This window comes from Budorcas taxicolor, chromosome X (assembly GCF_023091745.1).
Source record: "Budorcas taxicolor isolate Tak-1 chromosome X, Takin1.1, whole genome shotgun sequence".
NCBI classification, from domain to species: Eukaryota; Metazoa; Chordata; class Mammalia; order Artiodactyla; family Bovidae; genus Budorcas; species Budorcas taxicolor.
The window spans coordinates 112,561,122-112,586,291 of NC_068935.1; the positions used below are offsets into that span (position 1 = coordinate 112,561,122).

Genomic DNA, 25,170 nt, shown 5'->3' on the forward strand with positions numbered 1-25,170 from the left:
CAACAGAATGGCCTTTTGCCCAGCGGTGTCCTCCTAATCCGCTTCCAGTAAGTTCTTCGGTGGTTCAAAGCTGCATTCCAGGGTCTCAGAGACACCATTCTTCTCCCTCAGATCTTTGTGTTCCTGCGCCTGCAGTTTGGTTACCAGCGGTGCATAGCCTGAGAAACCCAGGACCCGTGCCAGCTCTCTAAGTAATATGATTATCATCTAAAGAAACCCAAGGAGCCCGTGACTCGGTCCTATGGCAATTAAAATCATATTCAGACAGCCTTTGGGTCATAGGCATTTGGGGGAAGAAAGAGAGTCACTTCCAGGAATCTTTCTTTGTTCAATCCCCGGCTTAGAGTTGTCTGCTTCTTTCAGCGGTGTGCCTGCCAGTAACTAGTGACTGGAAAAGAGTTTAAAACGTAAACAGCTGGGCAACTGCACGATAATAGCAACTCTCTGTGCAGCCGGGCAACTTTTCTGTTGCATGGCTTATTTGTTTTCCTGGACTCTCCCAATCTGAGAGAAAATGGACATCAGTTCTTCTTTAATTGATTCAGACAATCAAGTAATATGGGTGGTCTTATTCACCCCGCTGTGTCACTGCCATCTCCAGCACCACAGAAGAGCTGACCAAGACCACAACGCCCCCAGCCAAGAGGTGAGGAATATTTTGATGTTGTGGTAGACGGCTGATGCAAATGATGTTAGAAAATGTAAGGAACCTCCACTATGAAAAACAGTATATCGGTTCCTCAAAAAAAATTAAAAGTAGGACTACCATCCAGCAATTCTGCTTCTGGGTATTTACCCAAAGAAAACCAAAACACCTATTCAAAAAGACACATGCACCCAATGTTTATTGTAGCATTATTCACAGTAGCCAAGATATGGAAGCAACCTAAGTGTCCATCTACAGACGAGTGGTTAAAGATGTGGTATATATATATACACAATGAAATATTACTCAGGCACAAGGGAAAAAGAAATCTTGCCATTTGTGACACCATGGATATGGTTCTAGAGGGTATCAGGCTAAGAAACACAAGTCAGCGGAAGACAAATATCATATGATCTCACTTATATTTGGAATCTAAAAAAACTGAAAGCAAAGCAAATAAGATGTAAACAGACTCATAGGTGCAGAGAAGAAATGAGTATTTGTCAGAGGTTAAAGAGGTGTCAGGTTAGGTGAAATAAGTAAAGGGTTTTAAGAGGTACAAACCTCCAGTTATAAAATAAGTCACGGGAGTGTAATCTACAGCCTAAAGGAATGTGCTCAATAATATTGTAATAATTTTGTATGGGGACAGATTGTTGCTAGCTGTATCATGATGATCATTTCATAATGTATGTGTGAAATCACTATGTAGTACAACTGAAATTAACATAATACTGTATGTCAGCTACATTTCAAGAAAAAAAAGATACCTCTCTTAAACAGAGCCTTTATTTTAATAGGGAGCCCACAATACAAATCTCTTAAACGAATTTTGTTAAGGCATAAAGGGTACCTAGTCGGTCAGTCTGTCAACAACTAGCACCCTTTTGTTCTTTTTTAATTGAATTCTATTTGGCATACAACATTAAGTTGAAAGTACACAGCATATTGCTTGGATTCACTTATGTCGCAATGTGATTGCCATAGTAGTGTTAGGTAATACCTCTATAATATCATGTAAGTATTATTCCTTCTGAGTTTGAGAACTATTAAAACCCAGTCTTTTAGCAAGTTGATTGTTTATAATACAATTTTGTTGTCTGTAATCACTTTCCTTTGTAGTAGACCTCCAGGACTTATTTGCAAAGATATACCATTAAACATTCCCCCTGGAGGAGGAAATGGCAACCCACTCCAGTATTCTTGCCTGGGCAATCCCATGAACAGAGGAGCCTGGCAGGCTACGTCCATGGGGTCACAAAGAGTCAGACATGACTGAGAAACTAACACCAACACCCTTAAACAACATCCCTCCCATTCCTGCACCCTTTTATGGAATACTATTCAGCCATGAGGAAGAAGGAAAATCTGCCTTTTGCAACACCATGGACGGACCTTGAGGATAGTATGCTAAAAGTGATATGAGTCAGACAGAGAAAGACAAGTGCTATATGATCTCACTTGTAAGTGGAGTGTAAAATAACTGAAAACTAACATCCTTTTAAATGACCAAATCCCAGGTGGTCAGCAGCTTAGCTAAAATGTCCAAATACCTTTTCCTAACAGAAACTCCTTTGAAGCTCAGGCTCCCACTAATGATCCCCAGCAGTTCTGGTCAATGCTGCTTTTCACAAATGAAGCTTTTCAAGCATTTCAAGTGGAAAAATGTGGCTTTCCATTTTCAAACAGATCTTTCTATTTAAAAAAAAGGGGGGAACTGAAATAGGCATACTTCACAGTCTTACATGCACACACATGATTGAAATATTCTTAGGCCTGAAAGATTGATTCAAATCAAGTATTATACTCATGAATATGTTCTCTTTTCCTGATAGCAGCAGCAAAGAATGGAAAATAGGAAGGGTAGGGTGCTGGTTAGGAGTCCACTCAAGTTTGCTTAAAGCCTCATTATAGGAAACAGAAGCTAATGTGTACTGACCACCTTGTGGTGGCTATGATCTAGTAGTCCAGAGCCATTATTTCTCCATGATGAGACTGGAGAAGATCTTTCCAGAATCGATGCAGCAGTTGATAAAAATCATTGCACTATGAAGGGTATCATTCTGCCCTCTCCCACTTCATCACGAAGTATCTTGAGATTTAAGATGGTGGAACGCTTTGTAATTCTTGACAGCTTGTATGTGAAAGCAAAAGTGTTAGTCACTAAGTCATGTCTGACTTTTTGTGACCCCATGGAGTATAGCCCACCAGGCTCCTGCTTTACAGGCAAATTCTTCATGGTCTGAGCTACCAGGGAAGCCCCTCAGCCATGTCCGACTCTTTGCAACCCCATGAAGAGTAGCCTGCCAGGTTCCTCTGTCCATGAAATTCTCCAGGCAAGAATACTGGAGTGGGTTGCCATTCCCTTCTTCAGGGGATCTTCCTGACCCAGGGATCGAACCTGGGTCTTTTGCATTGCAGGAGGATTCTTTACCATCTGAGCCACCAGGGAAGCCCCCTTCCTTTCACTTGTATACTTAGCTCTTAATAGTCACTGTGATAGGTTCATTTAAAACACCTTCTAGGCTCAGTGTTAATTTTCTAACATTTATGTAGTTCCCCCTTTGTTATATATAAAGTATGTTAGGTTGGACTGTTGGCTGTGACAGAAAGCTCAACCTAGATTAGTCAAGGGGGAAAAAAAGGGTGGTCATGACAGTGAAGATTTTCAGGTAGCTATACTGCTGCAGCAGAGAAGGCATTGGTACCCCACTCCAGTACTCTTGCCTGGAAAATCCCATGGATGGAGGAGCCTGGTGGGCTGCAGTCCATGGGGTCGTGAAGAGTCGAACATGACTGAGCAACTTCACTTTCACTTTCATGCATTGGGGAAGGAAATGGCAACCCACTCCAGTGTTCTTGCCTGGAGAATCCCAGGGATGGGGGAGCCTGGTGGGCTGCCGTCTATGGGGTCGCACAGAGTCGGACACGACTGAAGTGACTCAGCAGCAGCGTACTGCTACAGACCCACCTGCTCTCCTCTTAGCATCCTGAACATCTCCAGCAGAAAAGAGTGAGCTACTCTCACCCAGGAGTTTAAAAATGGCATGGGTCTGATGCTCTGTGGTCCAAATGAAGTTGTATGCCCGTCTCAGCTAAGGGAATGAAATGCTCTGATTGAATTATTTGATTGAGTGAGTGATTGATATTGCAGGTTAGGCCCTCCAGGAAATGATGCCCCAAGATAAATTTTGGGGGATGAAAAAGGGGCTGAGGCAGAATTGGGCAGAGGGAGGCATGAGATCACAAAGCAGCTCTTACGAAGCCTGGGCCAGCCTGTTGGGGAGCTCCAGAGCGAAAACTGCCAATTAGAGCAGGTCCTGAATTGGGCAGACCTGAGGTTAGTCTGTGTACAACTGGGCGCTGTTACTTTTCCTTTCTCACTAGTTAAGAGTTGTAGAATGAACTGAGGTCTTACCTCAAATATTCATACCATGGCGTGTACATGAAGTAGGAAGTGAATGTCAATATAGACCAGTGGTTCTCAACCAGGGTACACATCAATGTCTGAAGACATTTTTGGTTATCACAACTGCGGAAGCAGTGCTACTGGCATCTAGTGGATACATACCCAGGATAGAGGTCAAGGATGATTCTAGACATCTTCTATCACATGTGATAGAACAACAAAGAATTTTTCAGGTAAAGGGTCAGTAGTGTCGAATTGGAGAAACCTTTCTCCATAGATAAAGGTATATGTCTTATGTGCACATAGGTATTGAGAGAGGCCATGAAAACCTTTCATCTTTGATACCTTCTTATTTTTATTGATTGATTTATTTTTGGTTGTGCTGGGTCTCCGTTGCTGTGCACAAGTTTTCCCTAGTTGGGTGAGTGGGGGCCTCGAATTCGTTGTGGTACATGAGCTTTCCAGTGCAGCGGCTTCTCTGGTTCTGGAGCGTGGGCTCTAGGCACACGGGCTCAGTAGTTGAGGCACATGGGCTTCGTTGTCCTGTGGCATACGGGAATCTTCCTGGACCAGAGATCGAACCTATGTCCCCTGCTTTGGCAGGCAGATTCTTAACCACTGGACTGCCAGGGAAATCCAGTAAATTCTTAATAGGGACTTTTTTGTTCTTATTTGCATCTATCAATACTTGATATTGAGATCCTGTCCAACTAATTTAACTTTTGGACAGAAGGACTAGATTGGATTAGTGAAACTGCTAAATCCTGGATTTTTAAAATCTTGTTTTTAAGACAAATAGTAATTTGACTTAATTTTACCTACTATTTAGTATTTAGCATCCTTCAGAACTTTGCTTTGGTGACTAAATAAGAATCATCCCCATTTAGCATATAAATTGCCTTATGAAAGTGTTATTTCAAAAGTACTAATTTGTTTCTGATCTATTTGAATATCCTTGGACTATAGATTTGTTTAGTCTGGAAGTTTACTATGATGTATTCTTTCTTTTTATACACTACCAAGTTGAATCTCAATGCCAGTTCAGATTATAGTATTGAAAGTTCAAATTTAGGGTTTAATCAGGGAAAATTGACCACAGTAGGCCTTCATATGCAAGAATGTATTTCTCTTTCTGAGATTTCTGCTAAAAAAAATAACACAACAAAAGCAAACTTTTAGCACTATACATTTTGAACTATCCAATAGATGCTTTAGCCTTCAGGGAAATTTTCTCTAGAACTGCTGCTAAGAAAATAAAAAGACTGGTTAATGCCTGAAGGGATAAAAAGATCAGCTAACCGGAAAAAAAGAAGTTTTCTCCAAGATGTGAAACGTGTGTTCAATCGTAGATCAAGGACTCGATGTTCAAAGTCCCACATATGAGGTTTAACATTACTTTTGAAAAGTCTAGAAGAAAGTTTGTTATCAGTGCAGTGAAATCATTTTCAAGTATGAACATAGCGATACGAGCTCTTCATGCATGTACAATGCACTGTTTTTCTCTAAGTACAAAATCATTAAGTGCTTTTCTATCCAACCATCTACATTCACATAACCATAAAAAAATCAATTATGACACAGTGAGGAAAAGACAAAACAAACCGCTTTAATAACTATTTTGAAAGCTCTTTGCAAACAAATGTGAGATGTTTAAAAGAAGGGAAAATGATGAATTGTTGCTTACCATATTAGAATAAAAAATCAACGGTGTAAGTGATACTATTTGAACTCTTGGGGGTCTCTAATTCATTAAGATCATGTCACTAATGGCATAAGAAATGCCTGTTCAAAAACTATACCCCAGTGGACATGGGATGCTAAGCTACAAACACTTTGAGTCTGGTCTTGGTCCATAGTGTTTTGTGTCACCTGCTTCCAGAAACCTCCCACATTGTTCCAGCCTCATTGCTTTCTTGCTTCTAGAATTTTATAATGTTCTGACTGATCAGTAACCCACAGCCTAGAAACTTGTAAATTCTCTGCTTTCTCCCTTGTGCAGTCTTCTTCCCACAAGACACAGGTTCTGAAGAACAGGGATTTCTCATGCTCCATCTTTGCTCTCCTCCACAAGATGACCACACAGCACAGTGTATATAACAGCACTTGAAAATGCTTGGGGAATAATTGATTCCCAAGCTCACCTCTCCTGCTCTCCTGGCTCGACTTGTTTAGGTCCTGACAAAGGGTAGAAATCACCTAGTTCTCCCCAACTGGCCAACTTGAGTATTTATTATAAAAGAAGTAAGCGTGAAATGGAGCTTCCCCCAGAAATGTGTCTGCCCAGTGCATCCACGCCTATTCTGCTCTCACATGTACCATTTTTCCCCCAAAGTTTATTATAGGATTATTTTATTGATTGATTGATTGATTGCTGCAATGTGTCTTCATTGCTGCATGGACTTTCTGTAGTTGCGATGAGTAGGGGCTACTCTTCAATGCGGCATGCGGGCTTCTCATTGTGGTGGCTTCTCTTGTTGTGGAGCACGAGTGCTAGGGCATGAGGCCTTCAGTAGTTGTGGCTCCCGAGCTGTAGAGCAGAAGCTCGGCAGTTATGGGGCACGGGCCTAGTTGCTCCATGGCACGTGGGATCTTCTCAGACCAGGGATCGAACCCATGTCTCCTGTATTGGCAGGTGGATTCTTTACAACTGAGCCACCAGGGAACTCCTGACACCCACCTTTTAACACAAATGAGTTACAACTACCATTTATTCATTACTTAGCTTGTAGTAGATGCTACTAAATGCTTTTCAGCTCTTTTTTTTTTCTTGGTACAGTATTTATACCCAAGCCATTGTGGGCATCTTGCTAACCATCGGGTTAAATGATGAGAGGGACTTTGAAGAGAAATCACTGTAATCCTCCTCATGATTTTTCCATCATTCCATCTAGTCTTTGTTCAGCCATTTTTATTTACTCTTTGGGGTTAGTTACCATGTCAAACTGTGCCTCAACATGCTAGTGGTTCCTCCTGATGCACATCTCCTCAGACTAGGATGAAAGGCTGAGGTTTCCTCATCTCTTCCTTCTCGATGTTGTTGTTTAGTCGCTCAGTCGTGTCCAACTCTTTTGCGAACTCATGGACCAGAAACGCCCCCAGGCTCCTCTGTCCATAGCATTTCCCAGGCAAGAATACTGGAGTGGGTTGCCATTTCCTTCTCCATGGGATCTTCCCCACCCAGGGATCGAACCTCCATCTCCCATGTTGGCAGGCAGATTCTCTACCGCTGAGCCACCAAGGAAGCCCTTCCTTCTGGTTCCCTTATATTTAACCCATTGTGCCATATCCTGCCATCTCTTGGGATTTTTTTCTACCAGGTTATCCTCCATCACTTTTTCCATGTTTCAGTTCACCCTAAAATTCTACTCTAACCATGTTATTTCTTTATTTTTAAAAAACTTATGTAGAGTGAAAATGTTAGCAGTAATTGCCACCAGGGTGGGAAGCAAGATGGCTAGATGGATGTGGTAAATGAAAAACTCACTTTTTAGAGATTTTTATTGTTCTTCTTGAATTGTGATATGTGAATGCATGAAAAAAACGTCCATTGTAAAAGTACTTATTTAGGAAAACATTTGAATCCCTTCCCATGAAAAAACTGAAGTCTCTATTCTTAAACCTGACAGTCAAGTGCTGCTCTGGTTTGACTCCAAGCTACATTTCTAGCCCGGTATTCTTCAGCTCCCCCTCTGTTCATACCCCACATCTGAGCCATTCCCAGTGCCAGAAACATTGCTCATTCTGCTCTAGCCACGCAGAATGTTTCTTGTGTTTTTGCCCATCAAAGTCTTACCCAACTTTGAAGGCCCATCTTAAAAGCCTAATATCATATATGAAACAAATCGCCAGTCCAGGTTCGATGCATGATACTGGATGCTTGGGGCTGGTGCACTGAGATGACCCAGAGGGATGGTACGGGGAGGGAGGAGGGAGGGGGGTCAGGATGGGGAACACATGTATACCTGTGGCAGATTCATGTTGATGTATGGCAAAACCAATATAATATTGTAAAGTAATTAACCTCCAATTAAAATAAATAAATTTATATTTAAAAAAAACCTCATTCTTTCATTAATTCAGTCCAGACACACTGTAAGCCTCATAGCTATTTCTGTTTCTTTCAGTGCTTTGAGCACAGTTCCCAGGAAAAGAAAGGAGTGGGCATCTACTGAGGGCTCAGAAATAGACTCTCCAACCTTTCTCTGTATACTATCTTCTGCCTCTGTAAAATGATTGTAAATAGGAGTACCTTTCTCACTGTGGTGTTCATTTAAGTGTTTAGTTGGATGCATACTAAGAGACCAGCATTGACCTGGATCCTGGGGATACAGCACTGAATGAAATAGACCAAGTTCTGCTCTTGTCAAGTTTTCCTTAGAGTAGGAAAGGCTTCAATAAAAATATACCCATAAAGCTCTTAAAACAGCATTTGGCATGTAGTAAAGTGAAAAGTGGAGAAAGCAATGGCACCCCCACTCCAGTATTCTTGCCTGGAAAATCCCATGGGCGGAGGAGCCTGGTAGGCTGCAGTCCATGGGGTCGCAAAGAGTAAGACATGACTGAGCGACTTCACTTTCACTTTTCACTTTCATGCATTGAAGAAGGAAATGGCAACCCACTCCAGTGTTCTTGCCTGGAAAATCCCATGGATGGAGGAGTCTGGTAGGCTGCAGTCCATGGGGTGCGAAGAGTCAGACACTGAGTGACTTCACTTTCACTTTTCACTTTCATGCATTGAAGAAGGAAATGGCAACCCACTCCAGTGTTCTTGCCTGGAAAATCCCATGGATGGAGGAGTCTGGTAGGCTGCAGTCCATGGGGTGCGAAGAGTCAGACACTGAGTGACTTCACTTTCACTTTTCACTTTCATGCATTGAAGAAGGAAATGGCAACCCACTCCAGTGTTCTTGCCTGGAGAATCCCAGGGACGGGGGAGCCTGGTGGGCTGCCATCTATGGGGTCACACAGAGTCGGACACAACTGAAGTGACGCAGCAGCAGCAGCAGCAGCAAAGTGAAAAGTGAAAGTTACTCAGTCATGTGCAACTCTTTGTGACCCAGTGGACTCGTCCATGGAATTCTCCAGGCCAGAATACTGGAGTGGGTAGCCTTTCCCCTCTCCAGGGGATTTTCCCAACCCAGGGATCGAACCCAGGTCTCCCTCCCACATGGCAGGTGGATTCTTTACCATCTGAGCCACAAGAGGCAAGTAGTAAGTGCTCTATAAATGTTAACTCTTGTTACTCTCATCACTGTTGTTGTTCAGTGTTTCTGCTTACCAAGAAAGAAACTAATGCTTATAGACTATTAGATAAGATGCTAAAGGTCAAACAGCTAGGAGGGGATCTGAACTCAGGTCTTCTTGATCCACACTACTGATAGCCTTTCCACTGCACCAGTTGCTCCAAAGACAGGCTACACGTCAGCCTTGGTAGAGCTTTAAAGCAGGAGTCCCCAGCCTCCAGGATCCCCAGCCTAATGATCTCTGCTGGAGCCAATGCAATGATAATAGAAATAGAGTGCATAGTGAGTGTAATGCACTTGAATCATCCCAAAACCATTGCCCCCAACCTGGTCCATGGAAAAGTCATCTTCCATGAAGCTGGTCCCTGGAGCCAAAAAAGTTGAGGACTGCTGCTATAAAGAAAGTACAGGTTCTTGAGCCCTAGCCCCAAACAGACTGAGACTTTCTAGAAATGATCTGTGTGTGTGTGTGTATGTGTGTGTGTGTATGTGTGTGTGTTGGTTGCTCAACCATGTCCGACTCTTTATAACCCCATGCATTGTAGCCCAGCCAAGCTCTTCTGCCATGGGGTTCTCCAAGCAAGAATACTGGAGTGGGTAGCCATTTCCTCCTCCAGGGGATCTTCTGACCCAGGGATTGAACCCATGTCTCCTGCATCTCCTGCATTAGCAGGAAGGTTCTTTAACACTGAGCCACCTGGGACGCCCAAGATATGAGCTAAGAATCTGTCTTTTTAAGAAACTTTCCAGGTAGTTGTGATACTCTGTCAAATCAAGGCATGACTGCCCTACATGCCAGTCTTTCTTCTGCCACTTTATCATACCTATTTATAAATATCTAAACCATAAATTTGTTTAAAGTAGGCTCCTTATTTCCTTATTCATTTTTCCTTTCTCTCCTAGCAGAGTGCCTTATAAGCACTCAATATATTTGAGTAATTAATTGCTTAATTATTTAATTAAAGTTGCTTTTAAAATGCAAATACAGCTGTAGTACTAGCAGCCTGTTATGAGCCATCATTGATCTTCCTAGGGATGTTTATTAATTAGCTAAGAACCAATACTGGAGAATGACAGGCTTAAGCATCTGGACAGGGAACTGTGAAAGCTTCAAAACCAAATGTTAGCCCCACCATTACACAGCCTAAGACCCCCATCTCACCTTGCCCACCCTTCATTGACAACTTTGGGTAAAAATACAGAAAATGTATTACTAAAAATCAAGAGACTCCCCCTCCCACTTTTGTTTCTTTTAAGTTGACACATATATCTGTTTCTGAAAATAGGAAGAAAAATCTCTTTTTTATAAGAAAGAAAAAAAAAATTCCTTTATTCTTGTCACACCATGAACATGGAGTTCACTGCTATACGTTAAGATTATAAAATGAGATCCCAAAATGCCGTGGCTGATTATTCACAGTAGACATATTAAGTCAAGAAGCTTATTTTTTCTCTCTTTGCTAAGGCAGAAAGCCTGGGGCTATATGCATTTTTATTACACTTTGCTGTCTTGGTTTCACTTGAGGATTAAAAAGAAAGACAAGGTACAGTGCATGTATCCTGATGGATTTTAGGATTTCTTGCTTTAGTGAAAGGAAGAATCTCATAAAGTACCTCAGATTATTGCTGAAGGAAGTATAGCTACTTCTGTGATGACCTAGAAATTCAATCTTTTGTTTCTCCTATAAAAGATCACATTGTATCTTGGATTTTTTTCTCCTGTAGTTTTCTGTACTATGTAAAGTTTTGGGGACTTCCCTGGTGGTCCAGTGGCTAAGATTCCACACTCCCAATGCGGGGGGCCTGGATTCAATCCCTGGTCAGGGAACTAGATCCCATATGCTACAACTAAGACCGGGTCACAGAAATAAATGAATAAACATTTTTTAAAAAGTAGTTTTCCTTTAGATTTGAAGTAAGAATATCTTGAATAGTTCAGGTGAGTCTTAGGACTATTTGGGGGAGCTCACACACCACCTCGGGCTTGGGGTGAGGTGGAATGAAGCAGGAAGAGGGAGGTGGAGAGAAAGGGAAAGATCAGTCTAAGGAGTACCAGGAAAGCCGAGGAGGAGACTGTATAGCCAGAGGAGGGGTGAATGTATGTTAGAGTTTTAGCTCCAGTTCTGACTGGGCTTCCCTGGTGGCTCAGCTGGTAAAGAATCCGCCTGCAATGCGGGAGACCAGGGTTCCATCCCTGGCTTTGGAAGATCCCCTGGAGAATGGAAAGGCTACCCACTCCAGTATTCTGGCCTGGAGAATTCCATGGACTGTATAGTCCATGAGGTTGCAAAGAGTCGGACACATCTGAGCAGTCTTCACTTTCACTTTCTGGCGAATGCACACTGAGAGGCAATAGAAGTGCATCACCCCATCTTCTGTCCTTTATTTAGAAACATGAAGTGTACTCACTTATTTGACTTCTGCCTCTTTCTGATATGCAAAGAAAAAAAAAAAAGTGAGAAGAACTGAAGCTTGCAGGATCGGGAAGTATAGTAGATGAGATCTTCCGGTTTATTATTGATTTGTAAAGAACGGCATGGTACTGGTTTGGCAGCTCTGCATCAGTGACAGAAAAGAAAGGCGCTTTTCAGTGGCCCAGAGGAGGAGAGCTGGGAACTGGAGACAGGGCTCATGGCAGACAAGGTTCTTTCATATGTGGCCCAATCGACTGTGCAGGGAGTCAAGGTTAGGAAGCTTTGGCAGTGTTGTGGGGAGCCTGTGGGATTTCAGGGGCTTCCATTTTCTGAGTTAAGGATTTCTGCCTGCCTACTTCAGCAGATTGTCCCTCCAGCCATTATTGTCCAGGTGATTGATAGAAAAAACTGAAAACCTAGAGGTGTATTATTACTCAAAATACAAGGATTTTGCCATCAAGCTAAAAAAAATGTTCAATTTCTTCTTTTATAAACATCTTATTTTGTATCAGTGTATTGCCCTGGTGGCTCAGTGGTAAAGAATCTATCTACAATGTAGGAGACTCAGGTTAGATCCCTGGGACAGGAAGATCCCCTGGAGAAGGAAATGGCAACCCACTCCAGTATTCTTGCCTGGAGAATCTGATGGACAGAGCAGCCTGGTGGACTACAGTCCATGAGGTTGCAAAGAGTCGGACACGACTGAAACGACTTAACACATCAGTCAGTCAGTCAGTTCAGTCGCTCAGTCATGTCTGAATCTTTGCTACCCCATGAATTGCAGCACGCCAGGCCTCCCTGTCCATCACCAACTCCCAGAGTTCACTCAAACTCATGTCCATTGAGTCGGTGATGCCATCCAGCCATCTCATCCTCTGTCGTCCCCTTCTTCTCCTTCCCCCAATCCCTCCCAGCATCAGAGTCTTTTCCAATGAGTCAACTCTTTGCATGAGGTGGCCAAAGTACTGGAGTTTCAGCTTCAGCATCAGTCCTTCCAATGAACACCCAGGACTGATCTCCTTTAGGATGACTTAGCACATAGCTGATAAATAAACAATGTTGTGGTAGTTTCAGGTGAACACTGAAGAGACTCAGCCATACAAATACATGTATCTATTCTCCCCCAAACTCCCCTCCCCTTCAGGCTGCCAAATAACATTGAGCAGAGTTCCCTGTGCTACACAATAGGTCCCTATTGGTTATCCATTTTAAATATAGCAGTGTGTGCATGTCCATCCCAAACTCCTTAACTATTGCCTTCCCCTGGCAACCATTTTTAAAAAATGTATAATTTCTGGTGCTTTTTCTTTTTTCACTTGTCTTCAGGATTTCAGCCAGCTATAGTCATCTTTCAGTGTGAATTTGCTGTTACATATATTGTCTTTCCCCTCCCCCATGATATCAGTTCTGTTTTATCTCCTTGATAATTATTTCAGATTGCCATGTCTGGTCTTTGGGCACATTCGTGTATTCTAGTACCAGGAAGCATAACTGTGTCATTACCATGGAAGTATTAAGCTACTTCTGACCCAAAATGCCACAAGAAAGGAATGCTCCAATGGCCTCAGAAAATTTCTGCAAGAATGCTATCTTCCAAATGTGGAATAACTAAAGCTCAGCAATAAATAGTTGAAGCTAAAATGTAAAAGATTTAATGTATTGGTGTCGCAAGGTGCCAGCCACTTGACTTTAGTTCCTGCTGCAAAGCATGTGATACATTAAGAAAGGTTTTCAAAGGCAACCTATTTTTTGAAGATAAAATCTGCATCAAATTATATCATCCAAGCAGAGTCATTGAGCTTTTTCTCTTATCTCTTTAAGACAAGAAAAAGAGAGCATAAAAATGCTTCCAAGATCTCTTCCCTTCCCATTACACTTTTTTTTTCATAATAGTGTGTATGTGTAACAAAAACTAAAGATTTTGACAAATGAAGCAAGCAAAGGAGGTTGATTGCTACTTCCGTAAAATTAAAATTAATGATACCCTCAAGGTACTTGGGTCTATGAAGTCGACTTAATGTTAATATAACCTGACTCTATTATCACGGAATGAGGCAGTTAACATGAGGATGAAGAAGAAAAAAGCAAAATTCTGAGGTGCATTTTCAAAATTGGTGAGGTGAAAGCTAAAAGCTGAACAGTGGACAAAGGGCTTGCTGTTCTGTCCTCCCTTACTTTCTGTTTGATGGCAGAGCCCATCAGCGTTAGAGGACTGGCGTTCCTGAAGAAGCCTAGGGCTGGCCCTAGGCTGGGGCTCCTGTTCACCTCCTGCCCCACCTGCCTTGCAGGGGTGCACAGCCACTTTATTTTCGGCCCTCTCTGTTTATTTCAACAGAGTCAGCGTGCTTTTTTAGGGGGGTATGCAGGACACAATTGGGAAGAGCGGCTGAGGCGTAGGAGTGGCTGGAAGAGAGAGGAAAGCGAAAGAAGGAATAAGAAAAGGAGTCCGAGATTAAGAAGACCAGAAATGAACGTAGTGAAACTCTTAGTCGCTCAGTCCTGTCCAACTCTTTGTGACCCTGTGGACTGTAGCCCACCAGGCTCCTCTGTCCATGGGGATTCTCCAGGCGAGAATCCTGGAGTGAGTTGTCATGCCCTCCTCCATGGGATCTTCCCAACCCAGGGATTGAACCCAGGTCTCCCACATTGCAGGCAGTTTCTTTACCATCTGAGCCACCAGGGAAGCCCTAAGAAGATAGGAATCAGTCCAGAAATACAAATTTGGAAGCAGAAAAGAAATAAAAAAGCTCTGAGAGAACATAAACGGAGATGAATTAATGACATTTCAGATGCAAGCATTAACATTCAAGCCATAAATCACACAAACTCAACTGATAATTATGGTCCTACTCAGAGCGAGCACAGTGTTAGCACTTGTTGCCTTCCTGTGATCTATCCTGAAGTCAAATGCAAGAAACTCTGTTTAACTCAGAAGCGTCTCAGGGTCAAGAAAACATGAAAATAAGTTCAAGGAAAAGAGAATTCAGCCAACTTTTGCATTCAGCAAACCCAGATTGTTTTGCCACGAAGCTGTGCCCATTATGTCCTCATTCCAAACCTTATCTCAGACCATTTCAGACCATTTTTTTTTCCAGACACAGCTCAAAAAAATCAGCATTAGAATAAGAATGGAATTTAACTGAAAAGAACTACAATTCTTTGAGAGGATCTTAAACTGTAATAAATCTCAGGAGCGTTTACGGGATAACATTTGGGCACGTATTTAGGAATGTTACAGTAAGAATTTGGAAGTAAGAATGAATTCTGAAGCCTTCCCCCAGTTAAGTAAGGACAGGAAAGTATACAAACTGTACATTTCCTGGACAAAGCCTCATGAGTAGACTATAGAAAGACATTTGTGTGCATGCGAGTCATTTATTCACTAGCATCCCATCACAAGGAGAGTTTAATTTTTATGGGCTCATCAGTGGAGGTGTGAAGTCTGGTTCTTGCATGCCCATGGATATTTTTCAAGGGTCTAGACAAGCCGAGAGTCAGATAATTGAAATGTACACGCCCAGTTACATCTTTTCCTAAGAGTGTGGTAAACACTATTTATGGATATAGTGCCAGTAAAAACACTTGAACACTAGGAAGGAAACATTGCCTAGCGATGGTTAGAACTTAAAGGTAATTAAAGAGCAGGTCAAAAGAAAAAGAGGAAGCCCTTGAGAACTTAAAACTAAGTTAAGTATCAAATATTTGCATTTAGATCAATTTTATTTGAAATCTTTACTGGCAGCCACGGTGTTAGTATCTGTCCTTTTTCTTCTTCTTTTGGCTTATTTAAAGCAATTTTGAAGGGAAAAAATGAAATAAAGATATTCTTCAAAATACACAGAGGAATTGACTGAACACTGGGAAACAGTCACAGCTGAGAATGGAGTGGTTATCATTAATTTACTTGAAGGACTCAGTGCTCATTCATTAGCCCCAAAATTACCCTTTCAAGTATACCTTAATCATACTTAGCACAGTGCCTAATGTAACAAGAACTCAAAAAGCCTATTCATTGACTCATTTATTGAATTTTGAGCATCTCCTTTGTATTAGGTACTGTGTTAAACTGTGAACGAGGCAGACAAGGTCCCTATCTTTGTGGACAAGGAACTTACATTGTAATAAATATCTTTAGAATGAATAGAGAGACATTTCTTAGTAGAGTGAAAAAAGGGAGGTCTGCAAAGAGTATGCTGCCTATAGAACTCATATGAAAGGAGAAAGCAAAGAAGAATTGTATATAGTCCTCAGAGCTCTCAAATATGATTATTTAAAAATTAGAGTAAAACAAATATGGAGGAGTTTGGGCTCTGGGTTTGTCATACAAATTACTGCTTTAAAAAAACTTTTTCTAAATCTAATATAGGCACAATGAATCTAAATGGTTTTCTTCTTTCCTTTTTTTTTTTTTTTCAAATAAAATTTGAGCATCAAAACAGAAGGAAAGAAAGAAGCAAGGGAAGGAGGAAAGGGCTTTCCAAAACTTGATTTGGGCCTCTTGAAAATGAAATTCTTCATTCAAAATATAGTAGTTATGGGACTTTCCCGGCGGTCCAGTGGTTAAGACTGTGGGCTTCCACTGCAGGGGGAGCAGGTTCAATCCCTGGTCAGGAAACTAAGATCCCACATACCATGGCAGAACCAAAAAAAAAAAAAAAAAGTAGTGGTTATGGTGAAGATCCTTGAATAAACTACACATTAATTCATTCAATTAATATATGAGTACCTGCTATATGCCAGGTACTGTACTAGTCACCTGGAACATACTAGGGAAAGAAAGATGAGTCCTTATTCTCACAGAGCACATTTTTGTTGTTGTTTTTGTTGTTTTTCTTTTTTTTTTTTTTTAAGACATTATCCCCCTCTGACTTGCTTTTTCTAAAGAAGTGTTGGAAGCTAGATCATGAGTACTCAGGGAGCAGATGGCAGTCTTCTGTCCATCTGGGATAGTTCTAAAGAGTAGACCCTTGTGTATCAATAGATAAGGTTTCTTCCAGTTCTAAGCTTTCTTGACCTATGATCTAATTGTAGACAGAAGATGTATGCTTCCAAAATGATGTTATAATTGTATTTCTTTTTATGAAAGGAAGCAGAGGTATGGTCTATGAATTTGGGGCAAAGTGGGTTCTTCCTATTTATTTTTAATTTTTATTTTTTATTTCCTTATTTAGTTTTAGCTTTCCTTGTAGCTCAGTTGGTAAAAGAATCTGCCTGCAATGCAAGAGACCCAGGTTCCATCCCTGGGTCAGAAATATCCCTGGAGAAGGAAATGGCATCCCACTCCAGTATTCTTGCCTGGAGAATCCCATGGACAGAGGAACCTGGCAGGCTACAGTCCATGGGGTGGCAAAGAGTGACACTCGGACACAACTGAGTGACTAAACCACCACCATTTATTTATTGATTGGCTGTGCCAAGTCTTAGTGGTGGTATGTAGAACCTTTAGTTGCACAATGTGAAGTCTTAGTTGCAGCATGTGAGATCTAGTTCCCCAACCAGGGATTGAACCCAGGCCCCCCTGCGCTGGGAGCCTGGAATCCTAACCACTGGACCACCAGGGAAGTCCCCTTCCTGTCTCTTTAAATAATTCTGTTTAGACTCCTTTGGCTCCTCCTTCTCTGCTCACCTTCTAATGCTCAACCCTACCATTTTCAGTTTCACTTCATTTTCCTTCCTTTAATGACCAGGGCAAATTTCCCCAACTGGCTATACGTGACATCTCCAATTAAATCTTTCACTGTTAGGTCAAATTCTTTCTGTTCCAAAAGAATTCCTTTACCCATTTGTCATTCCTCCCCTTTCCCATTTCGATATTTCTATCAGCAATCTCCCAGTCTTCCATCCTGGAAATCTTGAAGTTCTATTTGCATCTCTACCAAAATTACACTCCCATACCAAAGTATTTAGTTTTTCCTTATTTCAAAATACCTTCCAGTCTGTACCTTCTATTCTGTTCCAGGCAGCATGGTCTTCATTCCAACACATATCACCCCAAGTCTTGTCAGATCACTTCCAACATCCTCTAACTGGTGTCAGCCTCTTTGGATCTGTCATGCTGACAGATTCATCTCCCTAAACCTCAACTTCCCTCTCAAATCACGTGTCCCCTCATAGAAATCTTCAGTGGTTCCCTTTGCTAATGGGGTAAATCTTGAGCCTCAGCATCTGCAGAGTCTTGTTTTGCATCATCTGCTTGCAGCGTACCTAGCTAACTGCATCTCACTGTCCTGTCTGACACCAGTGTTCTGCTTGCTACCCCAGAATTTTCGCTGTCTTGTTTGCATTCCTCACCTCCAACCCTTTATGCTTCCAAAGATCAAGACTGTAGCATTCCTTTCTTTCATATCTCTTTCTGTATTAACGTATACTTAGAAAAGGAAGAAATAAACAACCAAGTAAAGAATGAATGGTGCCAGAATACAAGGTAACAGGGTAAAATTTCTGACTTTTGCTTCCTAGTTTGTATATAGAATTTTATATTGGTTTTATAAAAAAAAAAATCCAGTTAGTAAGGCCTAACACATGGAAGTTATTGTTTTAAAAGTTTATCAAATTTCTTCTCCTTGTCTAATTGCTCACAAGTGCATTGTTCCTAAGTAGCTACAGTTTATGAGGATTTTCTGTGCTTTCAGGTTTTTCTTTCTTAAAATTATTTACTCAGCTATGCATTCAGTCCATGCCGTACCTTTCTCCAAAGATAATTTGTGAAAAGAAATATTTTATGCTTAATTCTTTAGTTAATTTAAGACTGTTTTCTGAAGACTTCATTTCATTACATGGTGCATGTTATTTTTATTGGGGTATAATTGCTTTACAATGTTGTGTTAGTTTCTATTGTGCAGCAAAGTGAATCAGCTGTACGTATACATATATCCCCTCTTCCTTGGATTTCCTTCCCATTTAGGTCACCTTGGAACAGTGAGTAGAGTTCCCTGTACTATAAGGTCTGTTCTCACTAGTTAGGATGATGCATTTTAAATTTCTTATACCTTTTCTTAAGTTTGAGTTATAGGGGTGGCAATTCATTTTTATCTCATTTTAAATTCTTAATAATATTGGGTATACATTGGAAACCACCACCATGGCCCTTCCTATAATAAGAAGAAAGCACCCTTCAGATCAGGTGCTTATAATGGATTCTGATGCTGTTCCCACATGATCTCTAGGAAGCTACTAACACTATCACCAGAAGAAATGGCCTGTGGCATGCTCATTCTCCTTCACCACCCACATGTTCCCTTGGGGATTTCTTTCTCAGCATGTGCAAAGATTTCTGCTCAGTGCCCATTTCCATATGGCCTCCCCATCCCTTCCTACACACCCCAAATTTCACATTCCTCTCTTCTTTGATTTCATTATGAAACGACACATTCTGCCTTTAGAAAGAATTACATATTCCACACATTCATTTGCGTGTTCTTCTACAGCTCTTGTCTACCATCTTAAGGTACCACATTCTTCAAGACTGGGAACTGACCTTGCACTGGGCCATAAAATATACTGATGGCTAAAAGTTTCACAGATAGGTACACTAGGTTAGATCTGCTTTCAATAAATTAATGTAAAAGTAAATTAAAAAGCCCACTGCTTATTAAATATTTATACACTACTTTTTTTCCAGCCATAATCTCTGGAGTAGCAGTGAAGACCAACAGTTAGACTGAATGAGCTTGAATCCAGGACCTGCCAGTTTATTAACTACTTAAGCTTAGGCCAATCTTGTTCGGTTGATTTTTTTTTTTTTTTATCCTCTTGTACTTCAGTTTCTACATCTGTGAACTAGGGAAACAATATTACTTCCTTCCATAGAGTTATTGGGAAGATTGCATGTTACTTCATTTTGTCATGCACAAAGTGATTAATAGTACTATCCATTTTTGGATTTTATGTGGTGCCTTGCACACTATAACCTATCCCTCTCCATTTATTAAGCATAATAGCAACAATAACAGTAGTTACTAACATTTACTGAGCAATTATCATATGATAGAAACTGAGCTAAACACATGTATCATCTTATTTAATCCCCATTATAACTCCATGAGGTAGGACATATTGTCCCATTGTAATGATGAGGTAAGTTAAGATTCAAATAATTTACCCAGGGACTTAGAGCATGCAGTTAGTGTCAGTGAGCATTCTCATTTATTCTCCCATATCTCCCTCCCTCTCTCCTTCTCTCTTTCTCACACTAGTGCATGCATACACACACACACACACACACACACACACACTCTTACCCACTGATTTGATCGACTAGTCATTACACAAATATTTCTTACCACTTACTGCATGCAGGATTCAGTGCGTCCTGTGGGAGGGAGGGGAGGACAGAAGAAGTAAGCAGGGAATGGTTACGGTCCATCCATATAATGAAAGGAGTGGCTCTGATAGAAGTGCTCCAGGTATAAACCATGGACTGCAGGAATGCTGAGGAAGCCAACATAGACCAGCCTTGAATGGGAGAAAAGGGGAATACAAGCACTCTAGAGGGAAGCCTCGGGGGTGTTAAGTTGGATGGAATGCCACAGGACAGGCAGGTAGACTTTGACTGGGAGTGCAGGGTCATAAGAAAGTGAAAGTGTTATTTGCTCACTCCTGTCCAACTCTTTTCGACCCCCAACTCAAGGATCAAACCTGCATATCCTGCATTGCAGTCACCATCTGAGCCACTTCCCCCAATGGCTCAGCAGGTAAAGAATCCAACCAGAATTGAAAGAGACACATGTACCCCAGTGTTCATCACAGCACTGTTTACAATAGCTAGGACATGGAAGCAACCTAGATGTCCGTTGGCAGATGAATGGATAAGAAAGCTGTGGTACATAACACAATGGAATATTACTCAGCTATTAAAAAGAACACATTTGAGTCAGTTCTAATGAGGTGGATGAAACTGGAGCCTATTATACAGAGTGAAGTAAGCCAGAAAGAAAAACACCAATATAGTATATTAACGCATATGTATGGAATTTATAAAGATGATAACAGTGGCCCTATACACAAGACAGCAAAAGAGACACAGATACAAAGAACAGACTTTTGGACTCTGTGGGAGAAAGCACGGGTAGGATGATTTGAGAGAATAGCATTGAAACATGTATATTACCATATGTGAAACAGACCACCAGTCCAAGTTCGATGCATGAGACAGGGCACTCAAAGCCAGTGCACTGGGACAACCCTGAGGGATGGGGTGGGGAGGGAGGGGGGAGAGGGGTTCGGGATGAGGGACACGTGTACACCCATGGCTGATTCATGTCAGTGTATGGCAAAACCCACCACAATATTGTAAAGCAATTAGCCTCCAATTAAAATAAATAAATTAACTTAATAAAATATAAAAAAACTGAATTCAATTTGTAAAGAGATTTAAATACAAAATTTACTCTAGAAAAAAATAAAAAAGAATCCACCTGCAATGCAGGAGACGCAGGAGACATGGTTTAATCCCTGGGTCAGGAAGATCCCCTGGAGAAGGAAATGACAGCGCACTCCAGTATTGGCGCCTGAAAAATCCCATGGACAGAGGAGCCTGGGGAGCTACAGTCAGTCCAAAGGGTCACCAAGAGTCAAACACAGCTTACTTACTGAGCAGCAGCAGCAGGATCATAAGGCTGAGAAAGTAGGTTTCAAATGTCCCTCGTGTGTTTGTGTGCATCACAATGAAGCAAACTCTTCATTTTTGGGAACTCTGCTTGGTTTTCGAAATATTTGGTCCCAGCAAAGATGGACAAGGCTAAGGAGAACATGCGACAAGAAGACTGTGCTGGATCTGGGCTAGGTACTTGACTGATATGGGAAGGTCAGAGTCAACTTTAGACCAGACTACCTGAGGCACTTTTCTGTTGAATTTGAGATGTGTTTTACAGGCATGAACCTGCCTGGTCTCTGATGGCTCTGGGCAAGTGCTGACTAACCTCTGGTTTAGCATAGCCTGCTCAGAACCAAATCAGGATCTGAAATTATAAAGCTAGGATGCCTGGGGCCACCAGTAATATAAAGTTGGCAAAATGCCAATGGACAATTTTGTCCATAAAATTCTTTCCCTTTCTTCTGTCACTAAGCTGACAGACTACTGTGTCAATATAGTATAGAAAAACATAATAGGAAAAAAGCAGTGGCAATTTTTAATCCATGCCAGTTAAAGTTATAGTTCCCAGCAATTTCCAAGTTTAGTAAAATCTAAATTTTTTTTATTCTCACCATCGACCGTAAAACCTTGCCTCTTATTTCTTAGATAAAGTATCAAGCAACTCTTAGTTACTTATTAATTATCAGTGATTAAATATCATTCAGTATCCATTAATTATCAGTCAGTAGGATTCTTTAAAAATGGTGATGACAAGAGGCTGAGACAAAATATTTATCATTTCTGAGTTCCTTTGGTCATCTAGTTTAATGGCGAATGGTGACCTCCCTACCAAATCTTTTTGGGAAAAATTTAAGAGCTTGAAATTTTGATGGTACTAACTGGAACAGTAGTTCACTCATGGCTGCCAATGAGTAGAGTGTTTTTTAAAAGTCTCATTTTAACATTGTCAAGAGAGCAAATCTTTCTCATTTGGGCTCAGTTTGATAAAAATCAGTCTTGGAGAGTGCATAAGGTAAGCGGATATTAAAATGGTTATAAATCATTGCTTTAGTGTTCCAACCTTAGAAGTTCAAAAGATCTTACCAAAAAGGGTGCATTGTTTTAACTGAGCCTTGTTATATCTGATGAGAGGACATCATTTCTCTCCTCTTCCTCTCAGGTGGCCGTTGAGGACCGCATCAGGCAGCTGCACGAAGCCCACAGGGACTTTGGCCCAGCGTCCCAGCACTTCCTTTCCAGTAAGTCATTGACCACTTTCATCTCTTAGCCTCCTCACTGCATCTTGGTAGCTCTTTAGAGTTGAATTATGATAGTCTCTGCCAAATGCACTAGAGGCACAAATCATCCTGAAATATGACTTAGTGGGTGGATTCAGAAGGTTAGGATGAGGAGGACCCATTAGATCATTTTGTCCATTCTTCAGCTAATGCACAATTATTTCCTACAGTGTATTCTCAAGTGCTAAATTGAGTAATATTTTTGAATCTTTACTCATGGCAGTTCACTTCATAAAGCTGATACTTATAATATCATATAATTATATGACAATCCAATATATATTACTGTGATTCTATGATTCTTTATATAATTGATTAAATACTCCCTGCCTGTAAGTTGGAACTTCAGCCCATTCTGTTTCCTTTCCCTAACTATTCTTATCTGTCTTTTATCCTTGACCTCTCTTCATTCTTTTTATTTTTGTTTTACTATTTTATTAATTATGTTTTATAATTAATTATAGTATTTATATATTATTAATAAATATTATATTTTATAAGTAAATATATTGCTATAATTAATAACCAAGAGGAATAGCCTTGGTTAACTGCAAGTATAATATTGGAACGTACTATAAATATAACAATGCATATATCAATCCCAAACTTCCTATCTATCCTTCCCCCCCACCCCTCCCCTCTGGTAACCATAAATTCATTTTCAAAGTCTGTGAGTCTATTTCTGTTTTGTAAATAAGCTCATTTGTATCATATTTTTATATTCCACATATAAATGATACCATGTGATATTCATCTCTCTCTGTCTGACTTGCTTCACCTATTATGATCATCTCCAGGTCCATCCATGTTGCTGCAAATGGCATCATTTCATTCTTTGGCTGAGGAGCATTCCATTGAATATGTGCACCACATCTTCTTTATCCATTCCTCTGTCAATGGTCATTTAGGTTGCTTCCATGTCTTGGCTACTGTAAATAGTGCTACAGTGAACATTGGGGCACATGTATCTTATTGAATTATGTATTTTTCCAAATATATGCCCAGCAGTGGGATTGCTGGATTATATGATAGCTTTGTTGTAAGTTTTTTAAGGAACCTCCATACTGTTCTCCATAGTGATTGTACCAGTTGTCATTCCCACCAACACTGTAAGAGGGTCCTCTTTTCTCCACACCCTCTCTAAGATTTATTGTTTATAGACTTTAATGATGGCCATTCTGACTGGTGTGAGGTGATGCCTCATTGTAGTTTAGATTTGCATTTCTCTAATAATTAGCAGCATTGAGTATCTTTTCATTTGCCTCTTGTGTGTCTTCTTTGGAGAAATGTCTATTTAGATCTTCTGCCCATTTTTTTAAATTGGGTTGTTCAATTTTTAAATATTGAGCCACATAAGCTGTTTGTAAATATTGAAGATCAATCCTTTGTTGGTCACGTTGTTTTCAAATATTTTCTCCCATTCTGTGGGTTGTCTTTTCATTTTGTTTATGGTTTTGTTAACTGTACAAACAAAAATTAAGCTTTTGAGTTTAATTAGGTCCTATTTGTTTTTGTTTTTATTTCCATTATTCTAGGAGATGGATTGAAAATTTTATGTGAAAGAATGTTCTGCCTGTGTTTACCTCTAAGAGTTTCAGAGTATCCAGTCTTACATTTAGATCTTTAATCCATGTTGAGTTTATTTCTGTTTAGTGGAGTTGAACCATCATTTAAGGCAATTACTTTATGCCTGACAATATTATGAATATGACCGAATCTAACTCTTATGGCAACTTGTAAAGTCGGTACTATAATTATTATACCCATTTTTAAGATGAGTAAATTGAGACACAGTCACAGAGGGTGTAGATGACAAAGCCAGGACTCAAACCCAAGAAGTCAGCTCCAGAGTCTGTTTTTAACCACCACAATAGGCTGTCTTTTAGTAAATTGATAGATTTCAACAGAGAAGAAGCAATTCTATATGTTCTCCTTTCATGCTTCTGCCTTCCTCTTTTTTTGCCATTTTCTAGTCCTTTCCTTTCTTCTCCATTTTCCACAGGTTAATAGAAAGATCCATGCTCACAAACATTTTAAAGTATTTGACTTAATGCTTTCATGTGTGTCTCCAATTGGCCATTTTATTTAGAACAAAAATTCCTGGAAAGTAGTGTTCCTCTCTTTTCATTATACATTGATAGTATATGAAACAAGAAGTTGTCTTATTTTCTTGACTGGCTCTGACCTTTTTATAAACATGCACTCATTATTTGGACAGTATCACAAATACTTAGAAACTATCAAAAAAAGAAAGGCAAATTAAAGCAGTATACATAATTGAGTGGGATTATGGCTTTTGAGAATGGCTCCAGAACAATTTTAAAATCCTGCACATTTTATCTTCTTTGTTTCCCCCAGTTTCTGGTCTGCTTAAATTGCCTTGGTGGCAGAGCCATTCTATTCGATTTAATTGAGATGAAATGCAATAACATGTAAGTGATTCATAAACCATAAATAAAAATATTACTATTATGCATATTAATTGTTCCTCAGATGTTTTATATATATATATATTCATTCACTATTCTTTCTGCCTGCCCTACTTGAATTCCTATGTCTTCCCCCGTTAAAGCCTAATATCAGAAA

The 25,170-nt window shown here is 40.4% G+C and overlaps 1 protein-coding gene across 1 annotated transcript in view; it reads left to right on the plus strand.

Annotated features, from left to right (window-relative positions):
- The window catches only part of DMD (dystrophin), a 2,235,978-nt gene that overhangs the window by 1,964,280 nt on the left and 246,528 nt on the right, over positions 1 to 25,170 (plus strand). The window contains exon 61 of the mRNA XM_052663429.1: positions 22,467 to 22,545. Coding sequence (XP_052519389.1) covers positions 22,467 to 22,545 — 79 coding nt within the window. The remainder of the gene's footprint in view (positions 1 to 22,466; positions 22,546 to 25,170) is intronic.